Source organism: Mirounga angustirostris, unplaced genomic scaffold, assembly GCF_029215605.1.
Source record: "Mirounga angustirostris isolate CCGP_5_RB_7025 unplaced genomic scaffold, mMirAng1.0.hap1 SCAF_17, whole genome shotgun sequence".
Classification (NCBI taxonomy): Eukaryota; Metazoa; Chordata; class Mammalia; order Carnivora; family Phocidae; genus Mirounga; species Mirounga angustirostris.
The window spans coordinates 46,336,018-46,358,132 of NW_026991725.1; the positions used below are offsets into that span (position 1 = coordinate 46,336,018).

At 62.0% G+C, this 22,115-nt stretch overlaps 2 protein-coding genes across 4 annotated transcripts; both read left to right on the forward strand.

Moving 5' to 3' along the window:
• Positions 1–18: 18 nt before the first annotated feature.
• DHX33 (DEAH-box helicase 33) lies at positions 19–14,684 on the forward strand. 3 transcript variants are annotated; one of them, XM_045890017.3, is made up of 12 exons: positions 19–335; positions 2,343–2,503; positions 3,092–3,319; positions 3,499–3,669; positions 5,979–6,164; positions 6,784–6,895; positions 7,815–7,974; positions 8,110–8,198; positions 8,739–8,866; positions 9,290–9,419; positions 11,220–11,306; positions 12,188–12,328. In XM_045890017.3, the coding sequence occupies exons 1-11, from the start codon at positions 83–85 to the stop codon at positions 11,270–11,272; spliced, it is 1,671 nt and encodes a 556-aa protein (XP_045745973.1). In that variant the 5' UTR covers positions 19–82; the 3' UTR covers positions 11,273–11,306; positions 12,188–12,328. The 3 variants fall into 3 exon arrangements, with proteins under 3 accessions (XP_045745973.1, XP_045745971.1, XP_064438668.1); XM_045890015.3 differs by having other exon boundaries at positions 20–335; positions 9,216–9,419; positions 12,188–14,684; XM_064582598.1 differs by lacking the exons at positions 19–335; positions 2,343–2,503 and adding an exon at positions 2,539–2,750 and having other exon boundaries at positions 9,216–9,419; positions 12,188–14,684.
• Positions 14,685–17,126: 2,442 nt separating this feature from the next.
• C1QBP (complement C1q binding protein) lies at positions 17,127–22,067 on the forward strand. The gene is made up of 6 exons (XM_045870872.3): positions 17,127–17,379; positions 17,951–18,101; positions 20,055–20,148; positions 21,222–21,317; positions 21,481–21,603; positions 21,694–22,067. Exons 1-6 carry the CDS (start codon positions 17,169–17,171, stop codon positions 21,841–21,843), a joined length of 825 nt encoding a protein of 274 aa, XP_045726828.1. The 5' UTR covers positions 17,127–17,168; the 3' UTR covers positions 21,844–22,067.
• Positions 22,068–22,115: the final 48 nt, after the last annotated feature.

A 22,115-nucleotide genomic window follows, 5' to 3' on the forward strand; every position in this document is an offset into this window, starting at 1 on the left:
GCCGCGGCGCGCGGCAGGAAGGGGCCGCACGCGCCTGCGTCGGCCGCGGGGTGCGGGCCTCCCGCCGCGGCGGCCGCCCGACATGCCCGAGGAGGCGGGCTTCCCGCCGGCCAAGAGGTTCCGGCCGGGCTGCGGGCCGCCCGCGGGGCGCGTGGTGATGCTGCTGGCCGCGGGCGGCGGCGGCGGGGGCCGGGGGCAGCAGTCGGCCCGGGCGCCGCCCGCGGCCAGCCCCTACCCCGAGGCGGTGGAGCGGCAGCGCCGGAGCCTGCCCATCTTCCCGGCGCGGGGGCGGCTGCTGGCGCAGCTCCGGAACCTGGACAGCGCCGTCCTCATCGGTGGGCGGCGCGAGGCGCTCGGGGCCGAAGCCCCGCCGCGGGCCGCCAGCCCGCGCCCGGCGGAGGGGCGTGCCGGGGACTGCGGGGCCCAGGGGGGCCGGCCCGGGGCGCGGCGGCCGACGGAGGCGGCCCCCGGGGCAGCGCGGCGCGCGCACGGGGACGGGCCCGCTGCGGGGGAGCCGCCGGGAGGGGGGAGGCGGGCGGGGCTGACGCGGACTCGCGGCCTCTGGTGCGCGCGCGGGGAGGCGGGCTTGGGACTCGGGGGCGCTGGTCTCCAGCGCGCACGTTAGGAAGAGCTCCCGGAGGACGGCGGGGACGAGCGCTCGAGGCGGAGGGAGGGGACCCGGGAGGGCGGGAGTCAGAGGAGTAGGGTCGTCGCGAGAAGGGAGCGAACGGATGCAGCGGTGAGGCCCCTACAGGTACCCGGCCGTGCCCCCTGGATCTGGGCGCGGGGTACCGACTGTGCATGCCCTTGAGCGCGCCTTCGGCAAAGCTGGGCGGTAGGAGCAGACTGACCCCCGGGCTGAGGGCAGGAAGGGGAGGAAGCTGAGGCGTGTGCGTTCGCTGGTTGAGGGGAAGAGCTGAAGGGGCTGAAGACGGAAAGCCGCAGGAATAGAGTGGAGCTAGGGGGGCAGGGGGCGCTTGGAAGCAAGCTGGCCAGGAACGGGAGGAAGGACATCCAGGAGGCTGGGAGCTGGCGAAAGGAGGTGGGCATGGGTGTGGCCGGGGTGCAGTTTGTGGGGGCGGGAGAGCACACGTGAGGACTTCAGTTATATAGGAATAGGTGCCGGAGCTGTGCTGAGAACGGGCGTCATGGGGCCTCGGGTGGCCCCTTGGGGAGGATGGGGACAGAGCCGGGCTGCAGAAGCGAGAACAGGGTCAGCGGTGTTGCTGCAGTCCAGGTGCTTCGGCCCCACTACACACTCGTGTCTTCACATTTCCATATCCTATGTTCATCCGCACGCGTGCGCTGTTTTACGTTAGCAATGCCCAGTGGTCTGGTGTAAGAGCAGAAAAGATGGACAGGGAGACCTCGGTCCACATTTGGGGTTTTGCCTGGTGGATTCAGCAGGAATGCGGCAGAATAATCACATTCTTAGTCTGTGATTCTTGGCTGGGTCAGGAGGATGAGCAGAGTGGGAAATGCAAGAATAACCCTATTTAGGACTCTAAGGTCAGAGCAGCTTAGTGGTAGCCAGAGGGGAAGGATGCCCAGGTTTACCAGATTCTTTGTTCTACTTAGGTATAGTTAGAGGAGCCCACGCGGGTGGGAAATAACATTGGGTGCTAACTGTATGTAGGATGCTCAAGTTCATGGAAGAGACAGGTCGACCTTCCCTGCCCTCCAGGGACTTGCGGTGTTGGTGCAGTGTAAGGTGGTCGGTGCTGGAGGGGAGATGGACAATAGGAGGGACACCATAGGAGGAGGCCACCAGTGGAGCCCCAGGGAGAGAGTTTGAGGTGTGACTCATCTGTAGAGTTTGCCAGGCAGACCTGGCAACAGCAGGCGAGTCCTAAAGTGTGGGCCAGGGCGGGGTCTGAAGGAAAGGGCAGGCTGCAGAATGGTGTCGAGTTTGTTGGGGGGTTTGTTGCAGGCGGTGTGTAAGTGGGCGCCAGTACATCTCATTTATTCTTCTGAGAAGTAACCGTTTTATGTAACAGTTGTATTTCCTCCTGTGGTTTTCTATGCGGGTTACCTGTTGTTGAACATTTACATTGTTTCCAGTTTTCGCGGCCCGAAACAAAGTTGAATACACATCTCTGGAAGCTAAATCTTTACACACATCTTTATCTCCTCAGAATCCATTCCTGCAAGTGGAATTGTCTGTCCAGGGTGTAAAATTTTTAAAGGTGTTTCTGATACAACTTGGCCTTCTGAGGTGCAGTTCGAATGAACGCTCCTCCAGCGACACGCTCGAGCGCCCGTTTTCCTGGGGCTTTATCAACTTAGGGTTTGGTGAAATCTGTGTTAACTCGCATGTAGGTGAGACTTGTCTTCTTTCTCAGGGGAAACGGGCTCTGGGAAGACGACGCAGCTCCCGCAGTATCTCTACGAAGGGGGGGTCGGCCGCCAGGGTATCATTGCGGTGACCCAGCCTCGCCGAGTGGCTGCCATCTCTCTGGCCACGAGAGTCTCCGATGAGAAGAGAACTGAGCTCGGGAAGCTGGTACCTCACCTCCTTCTCTGCTGCCCGCCCGCCCGCCCGCATGGCGCTTTCCTGAGCCCGGCTCCCGGACACGGGGAGGCTCGCTCTTGCCCCGGTCACTCAGGCCTGAGTCTCTCACTCGTTCCCCAGACCTCACGTGTCTGTGCCGTTTGCTTTGCGTTCGGAGTCTGTTGGCAAGTTGGATAAATTAGTTGCTTTCCTCGAGCATTCTTCGGACTTCTGTAACCTCTGAAATCTCTGAGAAAGCGTAAGGACTTCTTTAGCGAATATGTGGGTACGGAGAACGAGCCCCAGAACTGTGGATACATCAGCTTTGCGTGTGTGTTTATGCATTTCGCTTTAAAGTATTTGGGGCATCTTTTCTTGTCTGTCCGTAGCTTCCCTTTAAGTTATTAAGTAGCTAGAGTAAGAGCAGTTTTAGGTTCCTTGTAGTGCTTATACTTGCAGTTACAGGGACGCGTCGGCTGCCCGTGCGTGCCCGAGTGAGCAGGGGGCCGCGGTCCCCACGAGGGCGCGTGTGCCCGCCCGGCACTGGGCACCCAGCAGCTGCTCAGCCCGCACCGACTGAACGAGCGGTTCCTCGCACAGGTGGGCTACACGGTGCGCTTTGACGACCTGACCTCAGAGGCCACCAGGATCAAGTTCCTGACGGACGGCATGCTCCTGCGAGAAGCGATTTCCGACTCTCTGCTGCGCAAGTACAGCTGTGTCGTGTTGGATGAAGCCCACGAGCGGACTGTCCACACCGATGTGCTCTTTGGGGTGGTGAAGGCCGCCCAGAAGAGGAGAAAGGAACTGGGGAAGCTGCCTCTCAAAGTAGGTGTGGTTCGTGTCCTGGAGAGGCCCGAGTTCCTTCCTCGGCCTGGCGCCCCTGCCCACCCTGCTTCTGGACATGGGGGCACAGGCCTCACCAGCTGCCCGCCGGGCCGGGGGCGGAGGGGACCCGGACAGGCCCAGCGTGGCCTTGCCATCACGCTCTTCCGTCCCAAACGCAGGTGATCGTCATGTCCGCGACCATGGACGTGGATCTGTTCTCGCACTATTTCAACGGAGCGCCCGTCCTCTACCTGGAGGGTCGGCAGCACCCCATCCAGGTGTTCTACACCAAACAGCCGCAGCAGGATTACCTGCACGCCGCGCTCGTCTCCGTCTTCCAGATCCACCAGGTGCGGGCTGGCTGCGCGTGTGCGCGCAGGCCGGGCTCACCTCGCCGTCGGGGGCGCGCTCGGCCTCGAAACGCTGCCAGCCGAATTGCCCTGTGCGCTGTGCCCGTGACATGAGTTGCCGTGTCCGGCTTCTTACTTTTTGGCATCTCTTATCTTCTCTAAAATGAAAAATAATTCCGCTCTGAGCGTCCTCATGCCTCAGCTGAGCCAGGAGACTTGTTCGCTTAGAGCAGAACGGCGTTCGGTCGTCGGTGCCGGCCGGAGCCCGCGGCACTGCCGCCCGACTCACATGTGGCCCCTGCTCTTTGCTGCCTGTTGTCGAGGGTTTGTGTTGACCCAGTAACGGGTAGCCCTTTAGAGTTTTCGGGTTCTTTGGAAAAACCGAGTTAGAGAAACATTGCAAAATCTCCTCTTATTTTATTAGACGTTTACTTAAGTCTGAGTGATTAAATTCTCTCCTTTTTGTTGCCCTCATAAAATTGAGTGTTCGTACTTCATGTTAACTTTCTGAAAGAACCTAGAGGCAAATCTTTTAAGAATAATTTTGATTTTAACTGGTGAAGGCTTAAAGTTTAAAAGGGCAGTAGTTTGTTCTAAAAGGATCATAAAAACCAGCGGCTGGGCGCGTGGGCGGCTCAGTCCGTGAAGCACCCGACTCTTGACTTCAGCTCAGGTCGTGATCTCGGGGTCAGGAGCTCAGCCCCACGGCGCCCGCGGCTCCTCCCTCAGCAGAGGGTCCGCTTGAGCTTCTCTCTGCCTCCCCGCGTCCCGCTTCCTCGAGTACGCCTACGCTCTCCTCTCTCCAGTGGATCAGTCAAACAACCCAGCCGCTGCTTTTTGGGTTTTTTTTAAGATTTTATTTATTCATTTGACAGAGACAGATACAACGAGAGAGGGAACACAAGCAGGGGGAGCAGCAGGCAGAGGGTGAGGGAGAAGCAGGCTCCCGCTGAGCAGGGAGCCCGATGTGGGCCTCTATCCCAGGACCCCAGGATCATGACCTGAGCCGAAGGCAGACGCCCAACGACCGAGCCCCCCAGGCGCCCCCCAGCCACTGCTTTTATGTCCCCGTTCCAGATCCCGGCTGCTTCCTCGGGATTCCCTAGTGTTTCTGACGGTACCTGCCGACACTGCGGGTCTTGGGCAGTTAGTTCCGGCCGAGGGAGGTGAGGCTTTACCCTTACCCTCCCTGACCTGATGCTCCTGCAGCCTCTCAGCATAGATGCATCTCATGGTTTTCAAGCCACTGGTCGGCATTGCAGCTTCGGGACCCCACGTTGCCAGCAGGACCCGTCCCGATGGCTCCTTCCTTGTGCGACATAGTTGTACAAGTTTTCTGCATTCCTGTGGCTCATTTTCCCCCAGGTGTTCCAGCGTCTCCCATTGGCCCATCGTGAATATTTTTCCCGTGTTCGCATGCGATCACGTTTCCCCGGAGCGCCTCATGCTGTCTTGCTGCAGGGCAGGTTGCTCCTGAGCCTCGGCACAGCTTCTGGACTTGTCCCGGGCGTCCGGGTGGAATCCCATCCCGGCCTCCCCTGTTTCCCGTGTCTTCCTGGCCTCCTGCCCTGTCGGCTAGAGGAGGGCAGCTGGGGTCAACCACACCGTCCTTGGGTTTCCCCCTTCCCGTGACCCACCCCTGCCTCACGCCGAGTCCCAGGCCTTCCTGTCTTCTCCAGGGAGCCCGGCCGCGTCTCGTCGCTGTACACCCTTCAGACCACGCCCAGGCTGGAGCACCCTCTGCCCATTCTTTCCCTCCCCCTCGTCTCTCAAAGCGGGTCGAAACTTGGGATCCCTCTTCTCTTCTGCTGCGTCTGTTGCTCTGGGCTTACCGTGTAGATGGAGGAACATGCTCACTTCGGCAGCAGATCTACTAGATGTGGGAACTGGCTTTTTTTTTTTTTTTTTTTTAAAGATTTTATTTATTTATTTGACAGAGACACAGCGAGAGAGGGAACACAAGCAGGGGGAGTGGGAGAGGGAGAAGCAGGCTTCCCGCTGAGCAGGGAGCCCGATGCGGGGCTCGATCCCAGGACCCCGGGATCATGACCTGAGCCGAAGGCAGACGCTTAACGACTGAGCCACCCAGGCGCCCTGGGAACTGGCTTCTAAACATAGCTGGCCAACTCAAGTGACAGCTCCATGCACTGTGGGTGGGGCCGTTCTCCCAGAGGAGACCCCAAGTGTAGGCCCATGTACCTCTCCACGGGGAAGGAAATAACTCTGGGAAGCTTTCTCATGACTGCCATTGTGTTCCGTGCAGCCTGCGCTTGTCGGCACCTAGTGACCCCACGCTTCCCCTTCTGCAGGAGGCCCCTCCTTCTCAGGACATCCTGGTGTTCCTCACGGGGCAGGAGGAGATCGAAGCCATGAGCAAGACCTGCCGAGACATCGCGAAGCACCTCCCGGACGGCTGCCCCTCCATGCTGGTCCTTCCTCTGTACGCCTCCCTGCCTTATGCCCAGCAGCTCCGCGTCTTCCAGGGGGCCCCAAAGGTGAGCGTGCACCTGTCCTGTGCAGCCCCGTCCCTGGGCACCTGTGGGGCGGGATGCTCGGGTACCAGATGCACAAGCCGCAAAGCCGCGGGACTAGGAGACACAGCCCCAGACAGGGCTCCCCAGCCTGGTGGGAACAGGGAGAGTGGGGAGACCGTGGGGGTGGGGTGGGCAGAGGCAGTCGGTGACTGGTGGATGAGGGGCTCTCCCAAGTCCGACATAGACCAGCCGTGTGCACTTTCCACACTGTGTAGTGCAAGCACCGGCCGGGCCAGGCACTGTGCATGCACCGTGCATACACCCTGCATGTGCGGCCTGCCCTCTGGAGAACTGGCAGGGTGGGGGTCGGTCTCATCGTGTAGACACGGAGGCCCCGAGAGGCGGAGCGACGGTGCTCAGGGAGTGCCCGGTGGGGCCAGGGGTCCAACCCACATCTGTTCCCCTGCAGCTCATCATCTCAAATAAGCCTTGAAGACGGGAACCTCCCCGCTCAGTGTTAGGAATTCCCGTTAGTCACGTGGATCTGGAGCACGAGTGGACTGTGGAAACTACCGGTGAAAGTTATGTTGTGAAACTTCGGAGTCCCGTGCGTCACTTTCTGGTTTCTTCCTCCTTCCAGGGCTGTCGCAAAGTGATCATTTCAACCAACATCGCTGAGACCTCCATAACCATCACAGGAATAAAATACGTGGTCGACACAGGCATGGTTAAGGCAAAGAAGTATAATCCTGGTGAGAACCGAGCCCACAAGCCCCTCTTCTCCCCACAGCTTCTCCCAGCGAGCACCTCCTGCTCGGACTCGCTGTGACCAGCCGAGACAGCGCAGGTGACACGGGCCGAAAGCAGGTCCAGGAAGGAGGCAGGCATTGGGATCGAGGGGCCAGGTGGGGCAGGACAGGGGTCCAGGCTTCGCCGGCTCGAGAACAGGGGCCAGGCCTGACCTGAGACCCCCTGAGCAGCTGGGTGAGGGAGCTGTGTAGCCAGGGACCCCTGACACCACGGCGGTAGCTTCATCCGGCTGGATGTTTGAGCTCCGGGCGTCCCAGGAAGCAACCCTCCCAGGCCGGGGTGAGACACCGGCTGTTCCTGAGGGTGTGCAGTGGGAGCTTGCTGGGCGCTCCGGTCCTCTGCTTTCTACCGGGCTTTGTGCTGCAGAGGATTAGAGGCCCCCGAAGTGTCTGATTACGGAGCACGACTCAGCACCCGAGGGTGCGGACTTGGAGTTAGTGCTGGAAGGACCTGTTCGCCCGTGCCTGGCACAGGGCACACCTTTATCCAGGACACGTGTCCTGTTCACTCCCGGGAGTGACTCCGTCCCACGTCTCCCTCTTACAGCACAGCTGGGAGGGCGGGTGCAGGCTCGGGTGCTGACTGGTGACCAGCTGCCCATTGCCTGGAGTCGGGGTTTGGGCTCCCTTGGGCCCAGGCAGACTGGCATGGCTGAGCACGTTCTGATGTCCCCGAGACGCAGCCCCCGCTGTTTCAGCGCGGAGCGCTCTGGTTCTGCGCTTTCCCACGCGGCCTTGGGGTCCTGGCTCGTGCTGCAGGAGGATCCCTGGTGCTCGGAGGGATGCTGCTGCTTCTCCCCGCTACGGAGCCCGCGTGTTCGTGTGCAGGGCGACGCGCTAACGCGGGCCCTTCTCCCCCCAGGCAGCGGCCTGGAGGTGCTCGCCGTGCAGCGCGTGTCCAAGGCCCAGGCCTGGCAGCGCTCGGGCCGGGCCGGCAGGGAGGACAGCGGCGTCTGTTACCGGCTCTACACGGAGGACGAGTTCGAGAAGTTTGAGAAGATGACCGTGCCGGAGATCCAGAGGTAGGTGCTCCCGCGCCCGCCGCCCCCCAGCCCCCTCCGCTGCCCCGCTCCCCCGTGCCGCTGCCACCCCCGCCGCCCGACCCCGGGGCTGCAGGACCGGAGCAGCTGCGTCAGCCGCGGGTCTGCTCCCCCCAGGTGTAACCTGGCGAGCGTGCTGCTGCAGCTCCTGGCGATGAAAGTCCCCGATGTGCTCACCTTTGACTTCGTGTCCAAGCCCTCTCCAGGTCGGCGGCAGGGGCCTGGGCGGACGAGGACCCGCGAGCGGGCGGGCTCCGGAAAGGGTCTGGGGGTCTGCGCGTGTCGCTCGGCTGTCGGGGGGGCACCTGGGGATCCCCGGGGACGTTGTGCGCGAGTAAGAGCTCCCGGGCGGGAGGCGTGGCTTCGCGTCGGGCCGCGGCGCCGCGTTTCGTCTCCGCGCTCGTGTACTTGCTGCGTCGTCGGAGGTGCTGCGTGATCGCTCCGCAGGTGCTGCGTGGACGTGGTGGGAATTCAGGAAGTACGAAGGGGAGGACAGGAAGCGTTTCTCCCTGGGCCCGCAGGGCCTGTGGGCGCTGCTGCGCGTCTGCGCTTCCGCATGCGGGTCCCGGCGGCGCCACAGCGCGTCTGTGTGCGGGGTGCGTGCGTGTGACGCAGCGGGGTCACGGGCCAGTGCTGCAGGCGGGCCTGAAGGCGGGGTGTCGCCGGCCGCTGTGCGCCCGGACCGGGGTTGGGCGCCCTGGGCGCAGAGTGGCTGCAGGCTCTCCTCCTCTCCCGTCTGTCCGCAGATCACATTCAGGCGGCTGTCGCCCAGCTGGACCTGCTGGGTGCTCTCGAACAGAAGGACGACCAGCTTAGCCTGACTCCGCTGGGAAGAAAGATGGCAGCTTTCCCTTTAGAGCCCAGATTTGCCAAAGTGAGTCGCCCCTCCCCTCCGTGCCTCTTCTGCCGGTCACAGCTCGTGGGGCAGCCACCTGCTCCCCGCCCCCCCACGCCCCAGGGCCCCGGCTTCACCTTCAGTGTCGCTCCTGAGTAGCTGCGGCCCCACGATGTGTCTGACGCGCTCTGGCCTTGTGTGAGATTCAGGGCCGCGCTAAGCGTGAGCCCCCCAGGCCCCCGGGAATGTGGGAGCCTGCGGGAAGGCCGTGGGGTTCTGGGGGGCAGGCAGCTGCAGAAACACCTGGCCTCCGAGGCCGCGGGTGGAAGGGCTGTGCTCAGGACGGGGGCAGATCTCGGCACACACCGTTTGTCATTTCCGTGTGCAGACCATCCTCCTGTCCCCCAAGTTCCACTGCACCGAGGAGATCCTGACCGTCGTTTCTCTGCTGTCGGTGGACAGCGTTCTGTACAGCCCTCCGGCCCGGCGCGACGAGGTGCAGGCCGTCCGCAAGAAGTTCGTGTCCGGGGAGGGGGACCACATCACGCTGCTCAACATCTACCGGACCTTCAAGAACCTGGGTGGCAGCAAGGTCAGCCTCGCCCGGGCCTTCTCTCCCGCCGTGCGTCCTCCCGCGCTTGAGCCTGACGCGCGCCGGCCCTTTGGCAGGGCGTCACGAGCCGCGCGGTCAGTGCGGGGGCCCGGCCGCGGCGCCTGCACACGGCTCACCGGGGAGGACCACAGCGCCGGCCTCCACCCCGTCGGTGTCCCCCTCGTCCTCGCCGGGCAGGGGCCCGAGCACTGGGTGGCCCAGCTTCTTAGCTCCGAAATGAGCTTTTCCCCACTTGCCCCTGCCTTTCTCCGTGGCAGCGTTGGCTCGGGGGCTCTTTCTGTCCTCAGAGCCGGATGGGAAGGCGTTCTAGATCCCCGCCGTCTGACGGCAGAGCGCTCTGCAAACTCTCACAAGCCAGGGCGGCGCAGAGGGGAGAAGCTGTTGTCATTCAGGCGGCGATGGTTTGCCGTGTTCCCAGACCCAAAAAGTAGCTTGTCTTAGGCTTTTCTGATACCTTAGGCCCCATGTTGCTAACAGATGCACAGAAGAAAGGCAGCTAAAGCCCCGCAGCTCCTGCGGCGGCATGATGCCGGAGCGTCCAGCGCAGCTCCCGGGTCAGCCCAGCTCCAGGGGTCCGCGCAGCTCTGGGGTCCGCACAGCTCCGGGGTCTGCGCAGGTCGGTGGCCCACGCAGCTCCAGGGTCCGCTCAGCTCCGGGGTCAGTGCAGCTCGGGGTTGGGGGGTCCATGCAGCTCCGGGGTGGGGGCCGGTTGGGCCACCTCTGTGGGGCTCACTGCAGAACAGAACACACACTGAGCTGCTTTTGCTTTTCCCCCTTTCCCATAAAAGTGAAAATCCTGTTGTGCTGCTTGCAGTTAGCAAAACCAAGTACTAACTCAGGTCTTCCCTACAAGTGAGATGGTGTGATGCGCACTTTCAGAAATACACCTGTATATTCTCTCACTTGTCCGTGAAATCCGCTCGTGCGCCTGCCATGTGCGCTTCTACTCTGCATCGTGACGCAGTCAGTTCTCAAGAGAGAAACAGCCACTGCTCAGGTTCAGTGGTTGTAAACATTCTGCTGTATTTATGTTTATTTTTGAGGAAATAAAATGCTGTACATCCGGCAAAAGCCCTCCCCGCAGGGGTGGCCGCGTGCCCGACTGTGTGAGCACACGGTATGCTGTCCACCCGCAGAGGTCGGGAGGGTCCCTCTCCCACCCCCTGCCTCTCCGCTGAAGTGATGCGTTTTCGCCGAGTCGATGGATATGAAACCCTGTCATATCTCAGTTACTTTACATCACTTTGCCGTGGGTCACCCAGAGGCCGAGCATCGTGCGGACCTTTACTGGACGTTCGTAGTCCGTGTCTGCGGGTCGGGTGTTCCCGTCCTTTGTCCTTTTTCCTGCCGAGTTGTTGGTCATTGTCTCATAGATACATAGAAGTTTTCTTCATGTATTCTGGGGTCATTAATCCTTTATTGGGTGTAGTGATGGAAATACTCCAGTCTGTAGCTTTTTTCACGGTGACTTGACATAAGGAACTTTAAAAGTTTTGTTTATTTAAGTAATCTTTACTCCCAACGTGGGGCTCAAACCCACCACCCTGAGATTGAGAGTCATGAGCTTCCCCAACCCAGCCAGCTGAGGCCCCTGACATGAGGGAATTTTTAGATTGTGAAGTATTTCTAGTTTACCCTTATAGTTCACGCTTTCTGGTAGAAAGCGGTTTTCCTGTATTTTGGCAACTGACGTCTTCTCTCTGAATTCATCTGCGTTCTCAAAGTTCTGTTCTTTTCTCTGTGGAAGTGACGGGGTTGTGCTCTTTCTCTCCCATTCAGGATTGGTGCAGAGAGAACTTTGTCAACAGCAAGAACATGATGCTGGTGGCTGAAGTCCGAGCACAGCTGAGGGATATCTGCTTGAAGGTACCGGTCCTCCTGGTGTCTAGGAGAACTCCTCCCCCGGTCCTCATCTGAAATCCTGGCATCTCCGCTGTGGGGTTCTAGTCTCACTTTCCAGACGCTGAAACTGGGGCCTAAAGAACCTGCGTAGTTTGTCCCGGGAGCTGGCAGCCTGGAAGGAGAGACCAGCAGTTAGCTGTAGGACTCGGGGTCTCCCTGGAGGTGGTGATAGCTGAGATGAAGTGGGTCCCCGCAGGCGGGGATCAGTCGATGGCAGAAACCAAAACCCCCAGAGGCATCTTAAAGGGAGAAGTGGGATAGAGTGGTTTCTCTGGGTAGCTGTGGACAGGAAATGGTCGAGCCCCAGGGGACCGGTCGGAGCGGGTTGGGGGGGGGCTCTCAGGCGGTTCTTTGCACACGCCTCCGGCTTCCCCCCTTCCGCCTCCGCGGTGATTGCTCTCCCAGGCCTCTCCCCTCAGGGGAGCCGGGGCAGTGGTCAGGTTTCCAGAGCTCCCACTCCTGACAGCTGGAGGGGAGAAGCGGCCGGCGGGGTCAGGCGGGCATCCACCAGCGTTCTGGTCGGCTGGTGCTCTGCTCCCCTGGGGCGCAGCTGAGGGGTGGGAGCTTCTGGAACCAGTGCTGGGGGCCCGACCGCGGGGGATGTGGACCCGGGAGGCTCCGGGAGGGCCTCGCTGGAGGGGCGCTCCAGAACACGAAGGTGAATTGGGCCGCGATGGGAGTGCAGGAAAGGCCCTTCCCCCTGGGTCGCGGCCGGCCATTCATCCCGGGCGGCGAGGCCGGCGGGGTTCCGCACCCGGCCGGAGCCCGGCGGCCCCGCCGACGTCCGGGGCGCCCGCTGAGCCTGACCGGGGTCCGGTCTCTGCTCCTTCCTTCTCCCGCCGCAGATGTCCATGCCGATGGTGTCCTCCCGCGGGGACGTGGAGAGCGTCCGCCGCTGCCTGGCGCACAGCCTGTTCATGAGCGCGGCCGAGCTGCAGCCCGACGGCACGTACCTGACCACGGCCACCCGCCAGCCGGTGGCCATCCACCCCTCGTCTGTGCTCTTCCACTGCCGGCCGGCCTGCGTCGTCTACACGGAGCTGCTGCACACCGGCAGGTGCTACATGCGGGACCTGTGCGTCGTCGACGCCGACTGGCTGTACGAAGCCGCCCCCGACTACTTCCGGAGGAAGCTGCGGGCGGCCCGCGACTGAGCCCCCGCGCCCCCCCTCCCGGGTTGGGGGCTGGCGCTGGCAGGGCCTGGCGCCGGCGGGGCTGCGCGACCCCGAGCCCGGAGCGCAGGGCCCGACGATCCCCGAGCCCGGCGCGCAGAGCCGCGCGCTTCTGTTCAGGGGGTGGAAGCTGCAGCCCTGGGCGCTCGGTCCCCGCGGGGCGCTCCCCCCGGAACTGCCGCAGTTCCCCGACTACCGCATGGGGGCGTAGTAGCGTTGTGCGAGGGTCCGGCTCAGGAGGCTTAGGTCCGCGCCGAGCCCCGGATGGACAGACCGTTCGATGCGGGCCATCGCGCCCCGTGTGAATCCCCGAGCCCCTGTGATGGGGAGGATTTCCCGGGAGGGGACTCTGCAGGGTCGCAGAGCTCAGATGTTGTCCTTGGATCTGTCCTCACGTTCTAGAAGTTTGAGGAGGGAAGCGCTGTTGGCTCTCGCCCTCCTGAACCTCACGCCCCCAGGCTCCAAGCGGGGCGGTCGAGGAGTGCTGACCTGGCGGCGCGGTGGCCCCCAGCTGGGCACGTATGACCCCGCGGGCCTGAGGACTGGCTGCGTCTCTCCCGGGCTGGGGCGGCTGGAGGGCGATGGCCGGTGAGGACCCAGCCGCACCTGGGGTTTATGCTCTTGCATCTCATTCTTGGTCTCAGTGCTTCTTCCTTCTTGGGGACAGGGGGACACAGCCTGGCTCTGCTCCTTCCTGTGTGAGCTGGTCCCCGCCTCTGGGCCTCAGTTTGCACGTCTGCCAGAGGGAGTCCCAAGGCCTCCAGTCTCTTCCCGGCCTTGTGTTCTCAGAAGGGGAGAGACACCAAAGGTTCCTCTTCGCTATTTAATTACCATAAGCAAGTCATCTCTTCCCAGAGAGTGTGTTGCCCTAAAAGAAGCCGATTGAGCATTTTTCGTGGGCTTCGTGGGTGTGAGCACAGACGTGCAGTATTTCTGTCATTCCTTACCCAGTGGACCATGTGCCTCCAAAGCGGGGGCCACACCGCCCGGGCCACCCTGCAGAGACCGGGGCGGTCTTCACTCTGGGGTGGGGGCTCGGCCTCCCGGTTGGTCCCCGCCCGAGCACCCCAGTGTCCGGCCAGATACCCCGTCTTCCTGATTTCTTAAGACTTTCAGCTGCTCTTCCTCAGACCCCCTCGTTCTTTACGGTTGCTGACTTTCTGACGAGTTGTTCAGAAAAAATTTTAAGTGTATTTTGCTCATTTCTTAATAGAGGCCTAGGATGTTCAGCCTGACTGGGGAAAGAATACATTGTATTTTTCATAAAAAGTGAATCATGCTGGTAAACAGTGGGGAGTGGGTGATGACGTTCCTCAGTACGTTCTCTGGGGTTCCCTGGGGTTCTCTGGGGCGAGGGCAGCAGCCGCCCTGCTCAGTACCTGTTCGAGCGGGCGCCCGGGGCACAGAGCTTCCAACAGCTCTAACGTTTCTGTACTTTCTGGCAGGGTTTTGATACAGTAGTTTTTTTATCGGGCTTTTTAAAAAGTTAATTTTTAACCTAGCTGCTCAGGGATTGAACCAGATTGGAAACCCCATTTTGACTACGAAGTTCTATAAAGAAAGCAACGGCGGTTTATACCGAGCTGCAGGGGACACCGCGCTTTCTTAACAAAGTTCCATGTTTCCTATTGACGTTGCATCGCCATCCGTGAGAAGACCTCTGAGGTGAGAGGCCTCTTCCCCGCCTGTGGCATCTCTCCGGATGAATCACCAGCTCCCCCGAGCAGCCTCGTGGGGGGAGATGCCCTCCCCGCAGACCGCAGGCCTCCCGTGCTCCCGGCGCACGGCCCATGAGGGACGAACCGCCGGCACCCAGCCCCTGACAAGAACCCTTCCTTGGGCGTCACCTCCGCAGGCTGCGGAGGGCGGGCAGGACGGGGGCCGGTTCTGCTCAGAGCTCCGTGCGCCCACGTAGTCCCGCCGTCCCGGCGGCCTGACCAGGCCAGGCGTGACCATGGGCTTCCTCCGGCGCGCCAACGGGAAGCGAGGGCTTTAGATCCCGACTGGACTATGAGAACTTGCAGGAGAAAACCCCAGCTTTGCTCAGGTTTACGTTGTGTTTTGAGAGTCTTGTTGGGACAGACGGCTCCGCGGAATCAGCAGCTCCTGTATATAATGCTCCACTGTGTGCAGGACTGTCAGATCCATTAAAGCTGAACCTTGTCCATGATGTCTGTGGCTCTTTCTTGCGTCCCCTTTCACTGCTGTTTAGAATACATTTAAGTATTAGTATTACTAGTCTTCGCCACTCATTTGGGAAGACTGACTTTCTTGTTAGGGAGTGTCGGGCCCGGGGGCTCTCTAAGCACTAGAACCTGACCAGGGGCAGGAGTGCGGGACCGGGCCTTCCCGGGGCTGATGCGCCAGCCCGGAGCCGGGAGTGCTCAGGCTGACTACCCGGGGAGAGGTCAGGGTGGGAAACGGGTGCCCTCTAAACAGACAGGCGGGGACTTAGCACCTGTGTGCTTAAAGGTCACGGCTCTTCGTGTGTTGCATGTCTAATTAGCCTGTTAAATGTCCACCCCGAGGGTGATTTTCAGTGTTCTAATCACAGAAAGTCATTGAAAGTTACGCGCTGGGGTCCACCTTGGCGCAGACTGGTTTGGTGTGGTCTTACTCAGAAAGGGGAGTTTTGTCTGGGCAGGTAGAGGTGGGCATGATGCAGGCACAAGGTTGAAAACGTGTTCTGCTCACGAAGCTTGCGCTCCTCCCAGGGCGGAGACTTTAATCTTGTAATGAAGCGGAGGTAACAGTCCGGCCGGAGGAAGGGGCTGTGGGCGCACTGCGGGGCCGGTATAAATGCGGTGGGGTCTTGGGCTCATGTCCCGGAAGGGATCACGGCCTTGCTTGCTTTTGGAACAGCCCCGGGAGTTTTACCACTCATTTCTTATTTCTTTTTTTTTTTTTTTTAAAGGTTTTATTTATTTATTTGACAGAGAGAGACACAGCGAGAGAGGGAACACAAGCAGGGGGGGTGGGAGAGGGAGAAGCAGGCTTCCCGCCGAGCAGGGAGCCTGATGCGGGCTCAATGTGGGGCTCGATCCCAGGACCCTGGGATCATGACCCGAGCCGAAGGCAGACGCTTAACGGCTGAGCCACCCAGGCACCCCTCATTTCTTATTTCTGATGTAGTTAAGCTGGAGACTCAGTTTCTGCATCCCCTTTGTTGCCTTAAAATCCTTAGCTATTGAGGTCTTTTGCATCTCTGCGATTCTGACACCGCCTAGAAGTTCTGCCAGAAGCTGCCTGGGCAAACGGTGTAGGTCACGGAACATAGCTGGGGGCCCTAAGTGGCCTCTTGGGTGTCTTGAAAGCTCTTTTTCTGGGCCCCTCGCTCCTGCTCTCAGCCTCCTGGCCCCAGAACAATGCCTGCCTTCGTAACTGGGTGCACGCTGGGAGGGTGCATGCGGGGGGGCGGGTGTGTATGTGTGTGTGCACGCCGGGGGAGGGGGGTACACGTCGCGGTGGGGTGCACGCAGGGGTGTGTGTGCACGCCGGGAGAGGGGTTGCACGTCGGGGGGGGGTGCACGCAGCGGGGTGTGTGCACACCGGGGGTGGGGGATGCACGTCGGGGTGGGGTGCACGCAGGGGGGGTGTGCACGCCGGGAGAGGGGTTGCACGTCGGGGGGGGGTGCACGCAGCGGGGTGTGTGCACACCGGGGGTGGGGGATGCACGTCGGGGTGGGGTGCACGCAGGGGGGGTGTGCACGCCGGGAGAGGGGTTGCACGTCGGGGGGGGGTGCACGCAGGGGGGTGTGTGCACGCCGGGAGAGGGGTTGCACGTCGGGGTGGGGTGCACGCAGGGGGGTGTGTGCACGCCGGGAGAGGGGTTGCACGTCGGGGTGGGGTGCACGCAGGGGGTGTGTGCACGCCGGGGGTGGGGGGGTGCACGTCGGGGTGGGGTGCACGCAGGGGGGTGTGTGCACGCCGGGAGAGGGGTTGCACGTCGGGGTGGGGTGCACGCAGGGGGGTGTGTGCACGCCGGGAGAGGGGTTGCACGTCGGGGGGGGTGCACGCAGGGGGGTGTGTGCACGCCGGGAGAGGGGTTGCACGTCGGGGGGGGGTGCACGCAGGGGGGTGTGTGCACGCCGGGAGAGGGGTTGCACGTCGGGGGGGGGTGCACGCAGGGGGGGGTGCACGCCGGCGGAGGGGGGTGCACGTCGGGGTGGGGTGCACGCCGGGGGTGGGGGGTGCACGTCGGGGTGGGGTGCACGCAGGGGGGGGTGTGCACGCCGGGGGTGGGGGGGTGCACGTCGGGGTGGGGTGCACGCAGGGGGGGTGTGCACGCCGGCGGAGGGGGGTGCACGTCGGGGTGGGGTGCACGCCGGGGGTGGGGGGTGCACGTCGGGGTGGGGTGCACGCAGGGGGGGGTGCACGCTGGGGGGGGGGGGTCGCGGGAATTCAGAGGGCCCGCCCTGGAGCAGAGCGGCCCGCAGGGCTCGGCGGCACGGCGGGTCCTGCGGGATGATCCGGCGCGGGCGGCGGCGCTGACCTCGGAGGCCCCCAGCAGGGGGCGCGCCTAGCCCGGCGCCTCGGGCCCGCACTGCGCCGGCGCGGAAGCGCTCCCGGCGGGGGGGGGGGACTTCCGGCGGCGCGCGGGCCGGGATCTAGGGCCCGGGTTCGTCCTTCGCACGCGCACGTGTCCGCCGCCGCGATGCTGCGCCTGCTGCGCCGAGTGCCCCGCGCGCTGGGCTCCGCCGCCGCCGGGCTCCGCGCCGCCCCCGCCCCCGCCCCGCCGCCTCGGCCGCTGCTGCAGCCCGCGCCCCGGCCGTGCGTGCGGCCCTTCGGGCTGCTGCGTGTGTGCGCCGGCCTCCCGCGCGCCCGCGGGCCCTGCAGCTGCGGCTGCAGCGAGCTGCACACCCAGGGTGAGGCCCGGGGCCGGGGCTCGGTCGGGGAACGGGGGGCGCGGGGTCGAGCCCGGGGGCCGGGGGCTCAGGGGCTGGGGGTCGAGCGTCGGGAGTGGCCGCCCCCACTGGTGGGCGACCCGGGCTACACCCGCGTGGGACCGCGTTTCCCGTCTTCACCAGCAAGGGCTGCGCTTCGGGGCGGCGCTGCGTCCCCTCCCCGGCGGCCGGCTTCGTCCCGGGGCTCGGAAAGGGAGCTTTGGCGAGGCCGTGGTCGGGGGTGACGGTGGCAGGTCGAAGCGGGGGCAACCGGGAAGCTTCTGGCTTCGCGGTGAAACGTGGTGGTGGGTTCGCTGCTGGAAGTCCTTTTTCCGGGATTGAGCTCAGCCTGGCGCTGAGGGTACCCGAACTTTCACGGGTCCGGCCCCCGGGGCCTAGCGGGGGTGACTCGGGCTCCGGGGGAGCCGCATCCCCAGCAGGAGTGCCAGCAACCGCCCCGAGGCCAATTCTGGTTGCAGTCGCCCCGGGTCTTTTTTAGGGTTTAGACTGACTGGCTTTTCTCTTTCTGTATCTTAATGGATTTTCACCGTAGGAGATAAAGCTTTCGTTGAGTTCCTGAACGATGAGATTAAGGAGGAAAAGAAGATACAGAAGCACAAGTCCCTCCCCAAGATGTCTGGAGGCTGGGAGCTGGAAGTGAACGGGACAGAAGCCAAGCTAGTGCAGAAAGTTGCCGGAGAAAAGTAAGTATGGGGGGCCTGTAGGGGGACCGACTGTCGGAGCGGGCCGGTCGGAGTGGGCCGCGGGGGACCGACTCCCTGACCTTGCGGGACCTGCCCTGCCTTCTCCCAGAGCTGCCTTTAGTTCCAGCCGGTCCTTGGCCACGATTTCCAGGTGGTTCATTCGCTGCACACGGATCTGCTGCGAGTTGGTTTAATAAGTAAGACAGTAGAGAAGGATGTCGCTGGAAGTCTGCTGGACCACTATGGGCTGTCTCCCGGTGAGGCCGTGCCTGAATCCAGACACGCAGATTCAGAAACTTTTTTTTTAAAAGAGATTTATTAGATAGAGAATGCGAGCGCAAGGGGCGGGGGGGGACAGGCAGAAGGAGAGGCAGGCTCCCTGCTGAGCGGAGACGCCCCCCCCCACGTGGGACTCGATCCCAGGACCCTGAGATCATGACCTGAGCCGAAGGTAGACGCTCAGTTGACTGAGCCACCCAGGCACCCCAGATTCAGAAATGTGTACAGTGCTGACCGATGCAGACTGGCCTCGGGTTTGCGGTGTGGACTCACACACTGCGGGCTCTGCCCTGGCGTTTACAGCAGGGAACACGTGAGCTGTATAACTCACGTGTGAGCAGAGGGCGACACAGGGCAGTGAGTGTCCCCGGGAGAAAGGTGGGGAACTTTGTACTGAGTTCAGCTGTTCACCGTCCCCTTTTTGAGTAAACTTCTGTGTATGTTGTAAAGTCGGGTTCTGGTTTTCTTTGCCTCCGGTGTCCCCGGGCCCCCCCCCCCGTGACATCCCCTAAGCCATCTTTCTAGGGTGTGACTCATGGCCAGTTTGGGCTCATTATAGAGAACGTTCTTTTTTTTTTTATTTTTTTTTAAAGATTTTATTTATTTATTTGACAGAAAGAGACACAGCGAGAGAGGGAACACAAGCAGGGGGGGTGGGAGAGGGAGAAGCAGGCTTCCTGCAGAGCAGGGAGCCCGATGTGAGGCTCGATCCCAGGACCCTGGGATCATGACCTGAGCTGAAGGCAGTCGCTCAACCAACTGAGCCACCCAGGCGCCCTATAGATAACGTTCTTGTGAACAGAACTGCACCTCTGCGCCCAGGAGCTCAGCTTGGTCAGCCTGGGGACAGATGAGACAGGTTTTGTGGCCGGCTGCGACGCCAGCATCACTGTGCAGGAGAACAGCTTCCTGGCTCCGGAGGGCGGCGGGTGGGGGTCCCGAGCGAGCCCAGGGGACCCACGGGGCGTCTGTGCTGGAGGACCCCTCCCTGCGGCGCTCAGTCCGACTCAGGAGCAGGGTTTGGCAGCTGAGGAGTCTTGCAGCTTAACTGTCATGAGTTGGGTGTTTCCAGCCGGTTTCGTGATTATAAAACTTCCGCTATTTTGAAGAATGGATTTGGGGGCGCCCGGGGGGCTCAGTCAGTTGAGCATCTGCCTTTGGCTCAGGTCATGATCCCGGGGGTCTGGGATCGAGCCCCACGTCGGGCTCCCTGTTCAGCGAGGAACCTGCTTTCATCTGCTGCCCCCCCGCCACCCCACTTGTGTTCCTGCTCTCAAATGGATAAATAAAACCTTTTTTAAAAAAATGGAAAAGAGCTGCCCTGGGCGGCGCATAGTGTTGGGGAGCCCCACCCCCAGAGCCCCTCTGGGTCCTCTGCTGACAGTGGGCGACCGTGGTGCCTCTCTTCCCCCCTCCGTGGGTAGATTTTCTCGGGGAAGGAGGCTTCCGTTCAGGGCCACCGCGCGCTCAGCCGCTGACCGCCAGTGGAGGGCCCCCGGGACTGCGTGTGGCGGAGATGAAGCCGGGCCGGAGCAGGGACACTGCCGACCCCATGCCCGGGTTGGTGCGGAGCTTCTGACACACTGTTTCAGTCGGGCCTGTCACTGTGGTAGTGCTCACTACTTGTCCACCCGTTACAGCTTCAGCCCCTGACCTCGTCTTTGCCCTTTGCAGGATCACCGTCACCTTCAACATTAACAACAGCATCCCGCCCACGTTTGACGGGGAGGAGGAGCCGTCCCAGGGGCAGAAGGTGGAAGAACAGGAGGTGAGCGGGGTGCGGGCCTTGATCTCCTTCGTTCGCAGGTGAGGGCAGGCGAGGGCACGGCCATCTCTGGGCCTCTTCTCCCCGCGCAGCGGTTTCGGGCTTCAGCACCAGGACCGCGGCCCCTGCAGGCTGGGGCTCCACGCTGTGGCCTGTGTTCGCTCAGTGGGAAGGGACTGAACCCGTCTTCAGTCTTCCCAGAATAGGGAGAGGTTTGGTATCGGGATCTTATCTGGAGCGTTTGCAAGGGAGGAATGTTCCAGCGTGTCACGGGCTGGCAGTAAACACCCACCGCCGAAGCTGGGGCATCAGAGGCTAAGGCCCGAAGCGTCGACAAGGTGTTTGCCCCGCCGCTGGCTGTCCTGCCTGGTTCGCACGTCGTAGGAAGCACTGTGCCTGGTCTAGGGCCCGGCCAGCATCGGGGCCACAGGGTGCCCGGACTTCCTGACTAAGCAGGTCCTGGGACCGCCTCTTGGCCAAGCACAGAGAGGACACCCCCGGGGCGCTTCTGTCCCGGCCGCTCCGGCCGCCATCGCCCTGATGCAGGACGGCTCACCACCACAGGGAGGGGCGCTGTGATTCTTGAGCCGTGAGGACGGCCAGTTAGCGGGATGCCCCAGCCTGGGTCCTGGGCTGTGACACAAGAAGAGCCCAAAACGGGCAGCGGAAGTGAGATCTGGGAGGTTTAGGCCAGCTTTGCAGTGCACGGATGGAAGAACGGGCCTGGGGGAGAGCAGATCAATTAACTTAGCTGGGACCCCAGCTCAGATTTCATCATTCGAGACCTAGGAAGTTCTGTGAACAAGTAGGGGGCTAGCGGAAGCGAGTGACCCTCCACCCTCTAAAACCTGGTTCAGAACTCGGGGAAGGACCAACGGGAAGTGTAGCTCAGCCTCCCGAACAAGCTGGTATGTGGCTTTAGTGCTGTGGAAGGTTCTAGGCTCCGTGTTGAGTCGCAGGATCGTGTAGGAGTTTGGAAGCGGCTAAGGGCTGTCCTAACGGTGGTGGTCATCAGACCCCCGGAACCGCGAGCCCCCGGGTCCAGGCAGCGGCCTGACGCGCTCTCGCTTCCGCAGCCTGAACTGACGTCCACGCCCAATTTCGTGGTGGAAGTCGTCAAGGACGGTGGCAGGAAGGCCCTGGTGCTGGACTGTCATTATCCGGAAGATGAGGTACTGTGGGCTGGGGGGGGTTGGGGGGGCAAGGACACCAGCCTTGTGCAGCGGAGACCAGCAGAGCTGGGGAAGGGGTGAAGTCTGGGGAGTTCGCAGCTATAAATAGCCCGGTTTGCCCCGGGCTAGGGCTTCACTTCCTCCAAACGCCATCTGTTCTCAGGTCGGGCAAGAGGAGGAGGAGGAGAGTGACATTTTCTCCATCAGGGAGGTGAGCTTTCAGTCCGTCGGCGAGTCTGACTGGAAGGACACGAATTACACGCTCAACACCGACTCCCTGGACTGGGTGAGTGCGGGCAGGGGGGCGGACGGGCGGGCGGCTGGGCAGCCGGCAGGGGCGCAGCCTGGCACTAGGAAAGGCCTCTGTTGCCCACAGGCCTTGTACGACCACCTGATGGATTTCCTGGCCGACCGAGGGGTGGATAACACATTCGCAGACGAGCTGGTGGAGCTCAGCACAGCCCTGGAGCACCAGGAATACATTACTTTTCTCGAGGATCTCAAAGGTTTTGTCAAGAGTCCATAGAGCAGACCAGACGCCGGGCTTTGCCGGGGAACCAGCCTGCTCTGAAGCCAGACGCACATGGGCTTCGAGGTGGTTGCCTTCCCGATATCATGGAGAATAACTCAGATTTAAATTATTTCTGTTGCCCTTTCATTTACTCTGTTTATTGCTTCTCTATGACTCCTTTGCTCCGAGATTTTTGTATAACATAATGATGGACAATAAAATTGGTTCCTTTCCTCCAAGGTGCTTTGTCCTTTTATTCCTCTCCCTTCGGCCTGCATCACGACACA

Excerpts from the sequence above, each read along its gene's own strand:
- DHX33 (XM_045890015.3), top strand. The coding sequence starts at position 83 with ATGCCCGAGGAGGCGGGCTTCCCGCCGGCCAAGAGGTTCCGGCCGGGC. Across the intron at positions 7,975-8,109 it reads ACCGTGCCGGAGATCCAGAG|GTGTAACCTGGCGAGCGTGC; the intron begins GTAGGTGCTCCC and ends TGCTCCCCCCAG. Across the intron at positions 11,307-12,187 it reads TGAGGGATATCTGCTTGAAG|ATGTCCATGCCGATGGTGTC; the intron begins GTACCGGTCCTC and ends CTCCCGCCGCAG.
- C1QBP (XM_045870872.3), top strand. The coding sequence starts at position 17,169 with ATGCTGCGCCTGCTGCGCCGAGTGCCCCGCGCGCTGGGCTCCGCCGCC. Across the intron at positions 21,318-21,480 it reads GTCATTATCCGGAAGATGAG|GTCGGGCAAGAGGAGGAGGA; the intron begins GTACTGTGGGCT and ends ATCTGTTCTCAG. Across the intron at positions 21,604-21,693 it reads ACACCGACTCCCTGGACTGG|GCCTTGTACGACCACCTGAT; the intron begins GTGAGTGCGGGC and ends TGTTGCCCACAG.